Raw genomic sequence first — 14,186 nt, 5'->3', positions numbered from 1 at the left:
CCATCATCGAATCCATCCTCACCTCCTCCATCACCGTGTGGTTCGCTGGTGCCACTGTCAGGGACAGACTGAGGCTGCAGCGCGTCGTGCGCGCTGCCGAGAAGGTGATCGGCTGCAGGCTTCCATCCATCCAGGACCTGTATATCTCCAGGACCCGGAGGTGTGCAGGTCGGATCATGGCCGACCCTTCCCACCCTGGTCACGGACTGTTTTCCCCCCTCCCCTCAGGCAGGAGACTACGGTCCATTCGGACCAAAACCTCCCGCTACATGAACAGCTTCTTCCCCTCTGCCATCAGGCTGCTGAACACCAAGTGACTGATCACTTAAGCACCATGTACAGCAGCCAGTCGGACTCACGAACAATACATCACATCCTGCATTGACCTGCACTATTTCTTACCACTTACCTCTTACTATTTATGTATATACTGTATATATGTCTTATTTTTATTTTATTTATCTTATTCTAGTGTGGTCTTCTTTATGTTGAATGTCGCAGCGTCTCACCAAGACAAATTCCTAGTTTGTGTAATACTGTGTATTACATGAACAATGGCAATAAATCTGCTTCTGATTCTAAATATATGTTTAGTTTTCCCACTTATCCAATATACAGTCCCTGGGTTGAATAAAAAGGCACAAATCTATTTGTAGAAACAAATATTAATGGCTCTTTCAGGGTCTAGAATTATCTGACCTTTGCCAAACTTGTTCCTGATGCATATAATATAATCCCCCTCCCCTGCTCGGATCTACGCCAAGAAATTAATCTCCATTAGAAAAAAGACTGTATGAAAAGTCCATTTGCACCATGAATTATGATATCCATCTCAATTTCTGGGGACATGGATACGTGAATGTTGGTGGTGGAGGACAAACAGAAACTCGACTGGGAAAAGAATTTTAAAGGTCTCTCCAAAGACTCTAGCAAAACCATTTGCCAAGGTCTATGACAGATATGGAACCTCACTCACTCACTTTCTACCGCTTGTTCCTCCACTGAGGGTCGCGGGGGGACTGGAGCCTATCCCAGCACAACGGGCGGAGGCAGGGTACACCCTGGACTGGACGCCAGTCAATCGCAGGGCTAACACATATAGACAAACAACCATTCTCTCTCACACTCACACCTACGGGCAATTTGAGAGTTAGCCTAATCCCCAATCATGCATGTCTTTGGACTATGGGAGGAATCCGGAGTACCCGGAGAGAACCCACGCAGGCACAGGGAGAACATGCAAACTCCACACAGAAAGTCCCCAGCCTCAATCCCAACCGGGGATGAACCCGGGGCCTTCTTGCTGTGAGGCAACAGTGCTAACCACCGTGCTGCAGATATGGAACCTTTCGCTTGTAAAGCTGCAGTGGGGGACTTAAAAAAAAAAAGTAATCCTGCTCGTCTTGTTCTTTACTGAAGCAGAGAACAAACGCTTTCCCAGTGCTCTAGCCATGCTCAGATATTCCTTTAGTCAGAGACTGCAGCGCTTCACTTCATTTACCACCCTCTGTTGTACATACACTCATTCCCTCTCTCTTTCTCTCTGTGCTGTGAACAAAAGAAAGAAAAAAACAGACACACTTAATTCTTCCCACGAGTGTGTCGCGTATTTCCTTTCGCTGCTAGCGCTGTCCTTTGGGAGAAAAGGGCCTGTTATGCTCACAGAACAGCTGATATGATGGTGGGTCATTGTTACTGTTGTATTGGCTCTTAAGGGGACGTTTGCCCAGTGCATTCATGATGTCTCGACCAGAGTGCATTCGATTTATTGTTCATCATGTTGCATCACCAATGATAGATTGTTATTTAGCATTGGGCCAATTCTGGTTGTCCTACAACTTCACCGGCCAAAACAACAGGTAGCAGCGAGCTACCAATGTAGCTGGTCAGAGGTAAACTGACTTGTTTATCTGCCAAGTAATGAACTCTATGTTCTTCCATCAAAGGTCCTCTGTTTACATCTTTATGCTGTTTGATATGTCTTGGTTCATGATGTAGTGTATAGCTCTAGCAGAGAACTCGAGTAGCACATTGCTCTTGTGCAGAGCTGTAGTGCAGAGCTTTAGTGCAGAGCTGTAGTGCAGAGCTGTAGTGCAGAGCTCTAGGGCAGAGCTCTAGGGCAGAGCTTTAGTGCAGAGCTCTAGGGCAGAGCTCTAGGGCAGAGCTCTAGTGCAGAGCTCTAGGGCAGAGCTTTAGTTCAGAGCTTTAGTGCAGAGCTCTAGGGCAGAGCTCTAGGGCAGAGCTTTAGTGCAGAGCTCTAGGGCAGAGCTCTAGGGCAGAGCTTTAGTGCAGAGCTCTAGGGCAGAGCTCTAGGGCAGAGCTTTAGTGCAGAGCTCTAGGGCAGAGCTTTAGTGCAGAGCTTTAGTGCAGAGCTTTAGTGCAGAGCTCTAGGCAGAGCTCTAGGGCAGAGCTTTAGGGCAGAGCTCTAGGGCAGAGCTCTAGGGCAGAGCTCTAGGGCAGAGCTTTAGTGCAGAGCTTTAGTGCAGAGCTCTAGGGCAGAGCTTTAGTGCAGAGCTCTAGGGCAGAGCTCTAGGGCAGAGCTTTAGTGCAGAGCTCTAGGGCAGAGCTCTAGGGCAGAGCTTTAGTGCAGAGCTCTAGGGCAGAGCTCTAGGGCAGAGCTTTAGTGCAGAGCTCTAGGGCAGAGCTCTAACACAGAACTCTGTTGCACAAAGCGCAGAGTTCTAGCGCAGAGCGTTAGCATAGAGCGCTAGTCCAGAACATCTCATCCCATTCTCGCCTGCCTGGTCTGTGTGCAATAGCAGAGAGCTTTTGAGTTTTGAGATCTGAAATCAAACTTGAATCAAATGTCTGAACAATGAAGTACATACATCACGTTGCATGTCATCATTGTTGTGATTACTATTAACACAGAGTGTTACAATGGTGCATTTTAAGTTTAAGTTGTAGCATATTAACATTCTTGATCTCACATTGGACGATAGTGCTTCCTACAATTAGCCTGTAAGCCATTGTGGCTGGTTTACTTCAGAAGATAATGCTACCTTTGTTCAGCTAACATAACTTAAGTTTATAGGGGCTGACTCAAATTGAAGCTAGTAGCAATTGTTTCCTTCACAAATATATTTCTTGCTTCATCTTTCTTACACTTAAGGGGACAGTCTTCGAAAGCAAACTGTGTTACGGGAAGATCTAGGGCACAGTTTGCCCATTGCGCTTGTGACCAGCACACAGGTGTGCACCCACTCTTCCAGGCACAGTTTCACATGACATCAGTGCTGGATTCATCCCTGCAAGTAGAGACGTGAGTCAGGAGTGTGTAAGAATCACTAGTGCGTGTCAGAGTCATCCTTCAAAACTGGAACGCTCTGGAGATTTAACAATGACTGTATAAAACATATTATTCTCTCATATTAAGCACCATCATTTCAAATGTTTGAATGTGTAATTAAATCTAATTTTTGCTAGATTTCAAGTTTATATCTAGCCATTCCCATAATGATATCAAGACACACAAATATTTGTGCTCAGAAGCATATAGCGTTAATAAAGTGGAATATAGAACTGGGGAATCTACCTGTTCTGCACTTACTCTAATGCTTCTCTGAAATGCACCGATTGACTTTGACTTCCTGTAATAGCGGTAATGGGTTGGAGCGCAATAACGTGCGGCGCCACTGATTTTGCTGTCTGGTTTAGGTACGATTACAGCCAAAAGTTCTATTTGTCAGAGATTCAAAAGTTATTTATGACCGCGCCAGCACGCAGATTAGTTTTTACATCTGCGGGCCAACTGAGGAAATCCCTACGGGACCTCAAAAGATCAGGAAATCAATGCTGATTTACCTATGCACTCACCGAGAAAAGGGTCTTGATATATGCTGAGTACAGTTATTATTAGATTGCATTATTTCTCCCCCCCCCCCCCCCCCCCCCACAATATACCACATATATCATCCATTGACATCCTTTATCCTTGTACGGTCTCTCGTAGGTAAACGTAGACACATGTGTGCTTCTTGAGGAAGAGAAAACATCACACAGAAGTCACACAGGCTATAAGAAGCCACCCTTAGTGCTTATTTTTAATAATATGTGCACCCAGTGTAGTTCAAACAGCCTCAAGTATGTGCACATTTGCTAGAATGAACTCACAAGGTCATGAGGACATTTCTTCAACCTGCCTTTTAACAACAAAGCAGAGGGAGTATCTAATGTCTTTAGACAGACACGAAAGCCCTTTATTCATAATGCAGTACCATCAGTGGCCACTAGGGAGAGCGCTGAATCTGTGGTCGTTATGGCGCCTCGCTATCGCTCATCCCGTCTTTGCTCTGTCTTTTACTAAAAACATATTACCACCCCTAAATCGGTTTTCATCCTTTTCCACTTAATTCTTAGTTGATTTAATCAGCGTTATCCCACAGAAAGCAGACTCTCTGGATGGGTTTTGTGAAGAAAGACGGTAAATTTATAGACAAAATATCAAAGGTATGGCTTGCTGTGTGACAGCGTCAAAGCTTTTACATTTAAAAAAAACAGATATACTTGTTACCAGAGTTATTAATAACCAACGACGGACAGGAAAAGATGGGGTGTGACTGAGGTTGCTTGATCACATGATGACAAACCTTATGCGTACTTCAGTCTACATTTCAGACCATGAAGGCTTTTGTTTGAAGAACAGCTCTAGTGAACGGTCCGCAACACACAAGCTGCAACCGCTCTCACGCAAACATGGGTGGTGTTTCTGAAAATGTAAACGTGTCTTACCAGAGCACCGTGCAAAACACGAAAGTGCCAGTTCATCACGGAACAATCGTGCAGGCAGCCAACTCAAGGTTGGCGTTAGACAGCTTGTCAATTATAATGATCTTCTGGGGATTGAACCCATTAGAGGAGGTATTAGAGGTCACCTGACTAGCCTGGTGATAAGCAGAAACTTTGAAAATTGGGAAGGGTTAGACAAGAGGTTCTAACATCTAGAGTGTGTTTATATACAGTACCGGTATATGGATATTGTTTATCTCCTTCCTGATCATTGCATGTTGACAGTGTGCTGCCAGTGTGACAGGTGATTAAAAATACTGGCTTCCCAAACACTCATTAGGAGTGAAATGGATTCTTGTCCTTGTTTGTTTTGAGTGTGACTATTTGTCTGCATGTTCACACGGGAGGTGTTTGGTCCGGTTTAACTGGACCAGATTTGGTTTCTTCAGATAGTTTGCATTGTTAAGGCACGTTTGAAAGCTCATTCGGACCAAACGAGAACTCTCGCTGGCCTGAAAACATTGGTGGCTTGCATCTGAATCCTTGCGTTGTTCGCTTACAATGTGAATGCAAATGGCCGATCCAGCAACACAGGGAGCGGTAGTGAACCAAAGAGCTGAAGGGACACGATGGAGCAAGAGCGTGAATCTGAAGAAGAGGAGGAGACGGCAGAGAGGACCGATAAAAGACAGAATAGGCATATATCATATATGCAAATACGTTAATTACACTGAGCAATTAAAGGTAGAGCTAAGCGGATCACTGGAGTCAGAGGTCAGCAGTCAGCAATAGAGGCAGAGATGGCAGAGATGGGGGGAGAGAAGCACAAAAAACGACACAAGTAAATGTGTGGTTGAGCAAGCTGTTGTTTCCTTTTCCTCATGCTTTTTTTCCTTCCCAGTCTGTGCTAATTTGGGGCAATACGGTCCTCGATGGGCTGTTTATAACTGTGTTACATTTTCTGAGTGGTTTGTTCCGCTTGTGAAGCAGTGTGAAATTAACCCAAACCAAAAAAAGGTATTTCTTACATTCCCACTGGAATGGAAACCAAGTCCAGGGACATTGTGTGTGAAAGCACCATTAACTCTACATTACATATATATGACATCAACAAAACTTTCTCTATGTCTCCATTGAGCTGTTGAGCTGCGACCAATTGAGTATGCTTCATATCGCCAAAGTATTGTCAAAGTATATGACGCATGAGCATGCTATATTTTCTTTTAGCTAATGTTTTTGGGAGGAAATTTTTGCAACCTTTTGAGAAGACTTTTAAGGTGATTTAGAATGTTCTTAATGTGTTGGAGATTTCTCTCTAACGCTGAGATTTCTCCATAAACACCAGTATGGCTCCTGCTTATGTCCCACAGCTCGCAAAATCCCAACACGGCTAAAATAAACTTTTTCATTCTTCATATTATACAACTACCTGCACTTTTACCCCTCTTTTTCTGAAGATCTCGGCTTCTCTCCCATTGAACGCGAGTGTGACACAAGGCGCTGCACCCACTAAAAATGCTCAACTTGAGTGAAAAGGCGTGGCGGTGCTAAATCAACCCCTCCGCTACGCTCAGCTGCACACAGACCTCCAACATTCAGTGTGGAAACAGCCTAAAAAAGCAGAAATATGTAATAACTTGGTTAAACTAGAGATTGCACAGTCAGCACTTTAGTAAACTTTGGTATCATTTGATGCTTCTTTTTCCTCTTTGCTACCTTTCTGGGAGTGATAACAGAGGCAGACAAAAAGGACTAGTGCTGATGTACAGTCTTTTTCAGGCTTTTTAGGTATTCAGTCCATTCACGTTGGCCATTACTAGGTCTCACGGGCAATTTATCCAAATTACAATTGCCTGAAAAAATTCAGGCGGTAAGCACAGCATGTGTAAGAGAAATTGATTGTATCTTTGTACTGCTATCTGTAACTGCCATCGAAATTCCAATGCTGGCTGCAAGGCCAGTATTTAGAGTATTTGCATATGAATGCAATTATGTTAAAGCAACAAACAGTAGTTGGCAGTTAAACACAATAAGACACTTATTTAGTCTCGAATGCATTTGGATTTTCCAAAAGAAATGGAAATTTTCTCCTCCTCTGTTACTCTGCCGGCTGGTCCTGCTTGAGCATTCCTCCATTTGAAAGGGGATTGTTTCTTTCTGCTGTTGTTTGTGGGTAAGGCTCTGTCTTTTTGTAAAGCACTTAGGGAGAATCTCGATCGTGACAGATGCTATACAAATGAAGTTGAATCCTTTAGAAGTATTCTTTGATGCCCTTCAGAACAGAATGTTAGCAAGAATAATGACAATACAACAAAAATAAAACAAAAGCAACATCAGCCGAGCAACTCTGACCTAAAAAGACAACAGGTTTGTGGGCAAGCAACAGGGGACGGGAGGCATAAAAAGGTGAATTATGATTCTTTAACTTAGTGTCGTTAGAAATCAAATAAAGCAGAAGAGCAGCTGGAAGACAGGGGCACCAGAGCAACTCTGGTAGCCCTGGATTACACAAGCACTATTTACCTGCCGCAGGTTGCGAGTGACGCGCACGTTATGCCAAGCGTTGTCGTTGAACTTGCCGTTGACGGGCTCAACCAAGGCCTCGAAAGCGCCTGACCCCAGATTGATGACCAACCACACCGCGCCGCTCTTCAACGAGAGGTTGACGTAGTCAGCCGACTTGCCGGTGTGTAGCATGAGGCCGTTGCGCTGCAGCGTGCGGAAGGAGAGCGTGATCTCGTCGGTGCTGCTCTGGATCGGCGTCAGCGAAAGGTCGTAGCAGAAGAACTCGTTGCCCTTGAAGGTGGCCACTGACTCTTCTTTGTCTGGGTAAAGAAGGAGAAAACCATGAAAGGGTAAGATGTCTTTTCACCTCCTTTCTTTAGTTTTAAGGTCTACTGGAATGCAAACAGAGAAATTATTTACAATACACATTGCTTCGCAAATTAATTAGACTACCAGATACTGTGACGTGTTTGCTATAGCTGCCCTAAATTAAGTGTATCGTTAATTACCAAAATCTTCTTTGTGTCCTGAGTCTAAAATATTGTGGCTTTCCATGGATTTTCAAAATGACATTTGGTTTTGTTTTTTTCGGTAAACTAATATTAGTTTTTGATTGAGATGCCAAATTGTAGTCATTTCCTTGCCTTCCCAAACAGAAACATTTATTCTAGTCATTCTCTGATTGATTTCTGACTTGTGGAGTTTGCTAGCAACCAGAGGCAACAGAGGTTGTACAAAATATTATAGATTTTTGGGAAATTTATAAGGATAGAAGAATAAGGATGTTTCAGTTGCTCTGGAAGTTGCAGTAGTTTAGTTTATAGGGGGCTGTGGTCGGAGCCGTTGTTGTTGCACGACAATTGTTCACTCCAGTCAAATAGCCAAAGCCACTTAAAATGCTGAATATTATCATTTAAGATCAAAGAGCCATTGCATCTAAAATTTCAGGCTGACTGAAATGATTAAACAAAACACAACCGCAAAGGAAAAGGTTTAAATCTCCGTCAAGCATTAATTTTGCTCTTTAAGACCAAAGTGGTTGAAAGCAGGTTTTCACTTTTCCTCCATAAGAATATCACATTATATAGACAGAATAACAATGTGACTATTTACCAATTCAGACACTCTCGGAAATACAATTTTCATTTAACATGATGAGGAATTCTGCAAGGATAAAAAAAACCTCATAAAAATGAAAGTGTCAACTATTTTGACACAGCTGGCACAAAACTACTGCAAATGTGACTGTGAATCAGTTCTGTCATTAAGATTTTATAGGTCAAACACTTCAAACATTGGAACAGAACCAATAGTGGTGGGTTTTCATTCCAGAGCTGCAGAAGTTAAAGCATGTTGGTGTCTAATCGAAGGACTTGTTTCTATTCAAGACATCTGGCATGAAATAATATAACAATATTAAAGTCTTGCCTTTCTTTTGCCCCTTTTTTCCTTTAAGGGCCAGCAAATCAACCCTCTCTTTCTAACCTTAACTTCCTGTTCTCTATAACTCTGACCATAGATCTAGTCAGAGGTCTTCCTTTGGGTCTCCTTTTTATGAATTAGCATCCTTCTACCAACATCTTGATACATTCAGCATCCTAACCATCCATTAGTACAGAAGAGAACCTAAATATGTTCATTTTTGCCACCTTCAGTTCTGCCTTCTGTGTTCTTAGCTGAGTCATTTGTTCTCTAATTAATAAATACAGTACACTCAGTAGTCAATTGTTGACATACAACTGTAGTACAGTTAATTATTAATCAGTTATACACTACTTTTGCATTGTGTAATGCATTGTGTAATACAATGTGTGCACTTAAGAGAGAGATCCTCACTCTACATTTGCACTGCCCTACAAAATGGCATACTTTCAGGTTAGTGCACTATATTCAGAAGGGGTCTTGAGATCCAGTCCTCAAGGGCTGCAATCCATCCAGGATTTCTGTCCTACTAGGTAGAAAATTCTTTCACAGATCAGGTAGGATACCAAGTGATAGCATTGCTGACCTGGTAGGACAGAATCCTGGGCTGGATTACCGCCCCTGTCGACACTCCTGATATAGGAAATAGGGAGTGATTTCAGATTTGAGTTTAATACAAATGTTTACTTGCTTTTACACAATTATATATTGTTTAAATTATGCAGGAGCTGAGGCTCCAGTCTCATTTGGTAAAGGAAACACAATGTTGAGACGGTGACCACCGGGTTCCAAATATATTAAATCAAATTACTTCCATCAGGAAGAAGCAAAATCAGAATTTAACTAGGGGAAACAGCACAGAAAATAACAGGACAAGCATGAACACCAGAGAAAGCAGATAATAGGGAGAATTTAAAAAACAAAGAAAACAATAGAAAAAAAACCCAAAACCTTTGCGAGCTTTGCTCACCTACACAATCCCAACATTTATACAGCGGGCACATGTCAAACAGCAGCAGCAGGAGAGGACTGAGCAATAATGGAGCCAGGTGGCACTAAATAGAAGCACCTGGAAGCTTTACCTGGAAACATGACTCATGTTTGCGCGCCTGTTCCTGTCACACGGAGCTGGGTCGAGCCACGGTTTTTAACAGATGTCGCACTTCGTTGGCAGGTGTCTGTTGGCGCCGGCTTTATGGGAAATCAAAGTCTCTCATTTTGGGAATTTTACCAAATGTTCTTTGTTATCACCCACTGACTTCTGTACCAGTAACAATAATAATAATAATAATAATTGTGTGTGTAATTACACACTTACTCATTGTAACATGACATATAAATAAAAGCCTATGGACGCCACCATTACCAACATTATTATTTCAATCATCAAGTTAAGTGAATGAATAAATATTAAAATTATTTTACACTCATCCAAAGCCCCAGTATTAATAGGAATATCACCAAACTATCACGTCTGGCCTTGACTTATTGGATCACACAAATCAACCGATTCTTCAATAAAAAGTGTCATCTAAAATGGCACTCTTATCATTTCTTCATTTACCCCCGACCACAAGGAAAGAATGAAGAGATCAATCCCCTGTAATGAGGTTTTGGGCCTGGACACGGAAACAGAGGGGTCAGATTTAAACTGCCAGCCCTACTTGCATGGGAGGATCATCAAATCTGGTTTACTCTGAAGTTCCATTAAAAGAAAAATTGCTTCAAGACCTCAAGCATCCCCTCAGGGAGATCGGGCAAGGTCTGGCCGGAGGAGGTGATCAGATGGTAGATAGATTGAAGGGTGAATCTCATGAGCGGGTGGGCTTTTCATAGGTGCAATTTCAGGTGGCAAGAATAGTGGCGGCAGATGATAGCATCTGTTTTGTAGCGCTTTGCTCTGGAATGAGAAATGACGACCTCCAATTCAGCAAGTTGCAGCCTGCATGAGGTTTAGATTTTTTAACTCAGACTGGTGGAAGTAAAAGAGAAAAGTGATGACAGGCATGCTAGTTGTCTTTTTTAGGGTTTTTAGTGGTTTTAACAAAGCTGATGAGTCTCATTTTGAGACAAACAGCCAGTGAAGGTGCATGCATCTGCATGAAGGAAAACATTTTGTCCCAGTGAACCGACGGGTGGAGGGAAATCAGAGACGAGTGACGTCCAGACAGAGGCAGCTACTTAAAAGCACATTTAGGCTGAAATCGAAATTTAGAGCAATCTCCACTGAAGTGTGAATTGTCATCGAGAATGGGCATCAAAGGACGGGAAGATATTGATGTAGGAAATGACACAGAGGGGAAGAAAAAAATCAAATCCCTCAACATCAGCCTCTCGGCGACACTCGTATTGCTGATAGAAGAAGAACAAATGTGTACCAAATGGACCGCGGCGGCCATTTTCAATTACATATTAAAGCTGGACTCGCTCCCGAAGGGTTGTTAGCAGTAAGCACCAAACGGATTGTGATTGCTTGCGTGAGCTGAGAGAGAGATGGAGAATGCGCGCTCTGAAAAACAAAATAAAAACAAAACTCCACTTCTGTCTGTCTTCGTGCAGAAAAAGTTGACAAAGGAAGACAACCGATAGGATGACGACAGAAGCTTCCCTAAACTGTATTCTTCTGGGAACAAAACTTGTTCTGGATGGGTTTGAGCCTAAATCAAATGGTTGCTCAGTGCTTTCAATCTGCTTGATTGAGGACTCGCAGCAACTGCACCCCGATTATGGCCGCGGGTGAGTTGCAGAGCATCAGAATGGCTGACAGTTGCTTATACATTAAAAAAGATAAATATGCAAATTAAAAGAAAAATAAACACATATATGTGAAATGTAACAATGACACCTTCATATCCATTGTTTACAGCTGGATATGTATTTCCCTCACCACTCCTTCATTTTCCTCCCCAAGAGCACTTGAGCTCCACTGATGTGGTCGTCCCCTTGCCACGTCTTTACTAGCCCTTGCCCTCCCTCCCCCTTCCACTTCTCTCGCTCTCAGGGCAGCAGCCTTTTGATTACAAAGATACTCGGAGAACACACTTCCCATCGGATCAAATATCTTTACCGGGCCCAGGAGCCAAGTGTTGTGGCCACGAGAAAATCAAGACACAGAAACTAGCAGCGGAGGCTTAAGTGCTGTCAAGGTCTCAATTAACCTCACAGAAGGCCCTGACTATGTTTCAGAAATGACTCATTTGAGATTTAGCCACCCGTAATAGTGTCTTTGGTGTTATTAATTAAAAGCTGGGTCCCTGTGTTATTTCATCCCGCCGCCTTCAGCAGACCAAGCCTATAGTCCCTGGTTGTTTCGGGGTCAAATGTGTCAATCCAGGAATCTAGAAAGAAAAATTTGTCCAAAAATTGCTTCATGACTGAGCAGATATAATGAGGCACACTGTCGATTGCAATCTTTTATAATCACCCTCCCAGCTCCACAGATTACGCCAGGGTTTTTTGAGTAACGGCACACCAACAATCACAAATATAATAAAAGGACACTCTAGGCTGATAATAACAAAGCAGTTCCTCATTTTATTTCAACTCACTCAGTGTGAAATGTGGCCCTGTTTGGATGAAGACAGGACTGGTATCCGGGCAAGAACTGAAGGCAGACTCTCAGTCTTTCTGGTTTTAGCAGTTAGGCTTGAAAAGCATGACTTGCACTTGTCCGTGTGTTCACACAGGCGAACAAAATAGTCCGCCTGCTTCTTTTGAAGCGGCGGGTGTTTCGTTTGGAGAGGGCTTTGCACCATGGCACGGGTATATAACTTTTCGTCACACTCCAAGAACAACAGTGGGTGTCGTAGTATCCCTGGTGAAAGTAAATTAGAATGAAAAATGCCTTTAACTGCGTTGCCTCAAGTTAACTGTCTTTGTCCTCCTTTGACTACTCCTCATAATAGGTTCAACTTTTCATCCAGGGCCCAGTTCAGAGTTTGGATCTTTCCTTTTCATTTTTGCCATGGTTACCTGTCACCTGCATCACTGGCCCAGTGTCATGTATCTTCTCTCAAATCATTAAGGCGATTAGCTACCTGCTGCTCCCTACTGATATGGAAGAAATTACATTAGTTTTTATGGCACATAGGCTCAAAGATGCTATATTATTAGTTTCTAGTCAAACTCCCTTTTAGTAGGAATAAACCTTGAGCAGGACCAGGCCTGAACAGTATGGGTGGACCCTCCTGCGGATGGCCAGCTAGGTGGAGGAGAAGGGGAGATTAGGGAATTGGGAAGGCAAACAATTTGAGAGGAACAGACACATCTATCTATCTATCTATCTATCTATCTGTCTGTCTGTCTGTCTGTCTGTCTGTCTGTCTGTCTGTCTGTCTGTCTGTCTGTCTGTCTGTCTGTCTGTCTGTCTATCTATCTATCTATCTATCTATCTATCTATCTATCTATCTATCTATCTATCTGTCTATCTTTTAAGACCACTCCCTTTATGGGGCAGGGTACATCAAATATATGCCAATATACTACAATACAAAACAAGCATCAACATGGAAGGATGACTGCCAGAACGCCTCTGCAAGTAACAGTTATGGCTAGAAAGAATCCTGCACCTTATATTATTAAATTGAAAAAAGAAACAGAGCGAGAGACAACAGGTTTAACAAGCAGAGCTGCATGAGTAGCTCTGTCTCAACTTGTCTGACTTGCCATTGGTAATGGACCTTAGCGTGCTCTCTGGCCTAATGCATTACATACAGGGAGTAATTAGGATATTTCTGGTGAATTAGTAAAGGCACAAAGGGATTAGTCAATTGGCATGCAAAAAAAATCCATAATCTCGATGTCCGCATGCTGACAAATCCACTTTTCACGTTACATTACCTCACTGCACGTACATGCACACACACACGCAAGGCGCATCCCTCACATATGTGGTCACCCTCTATTAGCTTCCCACAAGTGCTATCTCCCCCACAGAGAGCATCTGAAGAAATGATTCAGCGCTGGGATGACACAGAGCATGAGAGCAACAGGGAATGTGAGGGGTGTGTGTAAGCTTCAAGGGGCTTCATGAATGAAATGAGTTTGCTGGGTCTACAGACAGCAGCCGGTAGTCAGAAGTTTCAAGGAAGCTCTGAACTTCTAAGACAAACAGGAGGTGGCGAACAGAACTCTTGGCCGGTCATAAAATGCAGAAAAACAAAGAAGAGAGGACCGTTCCAGATAAGCGCAGGTATCAAGGAGACATGTACTACAGATTTGAAGAAGTGGGTCAGGTTAGCATCAATAGAGGGGACTGTGAGCACAATTAAAGAAATATGACTGAATGTAGTGGTGAGGTGACTGATTTGTAAGGTCCTCCTTAAGCTTTGATATTTTTTTATATAACACTGTAGTAAAGCAATGCTACAAGAACCCCTGATCAATCTGAAAATATAGGCCTTTCTTACCTCAATTTTATTTCATAATGTTTATGAAATAAGTAGTTGCTTTATACAGAACCGGCATCAGTTGAAGAGAGTTCAGTGTTTATCCACTCATCCACTACTTTTAACAAATGTTGTTTTCGACTC

At 42.8% G+C, this 14,186-nt stretch overlaps 1 protein-coding gene across 8 annotated transcripts in view; it reads right to left on the bottom strand.

The window, feature by feature from the left end:
• Positions 1–14,186, bottom strand: part of nrxn2b (neurexin 2b) — a 460,093-nt gene that overhangs the window by 274,932 nt on the left and 170,975 nt on the right. For all 8 annotated transcript variants that reach the window (XM_057026456.1, XM_057026464.1, XM_057026463.1 and 5 more), the window contains one exon: positions 7,252–7,553. In XM_057026456.1, the coding sequence (XP_056882436.1) occupies positions 7,252–7,553 (302 nt within the window). The remainder of the gene's footprint in view (positions 1–7,251; positions 7,554–14,186) is intronic.

This window comes from Takifugu flavidus, chromosome 3 (genome assembly GCF_003711565.1).
Source record: "Takifugu flavidus isolate HTHZ2018 chromosome 3, ASM371156v2, whole genome shotgun sequence".
In the NCBI taxonomy this organism is placed as follows: domain Eukaryota; kingdom Metazoa; phylum Chordata; class Actinopteri; order Tetraodontiformes; family Tetraodontidae; genus Takifugu; species Takifugu flavidus.
This window is presented reverse-complemented; position numbering and strand designations above follow the sequence as displayed.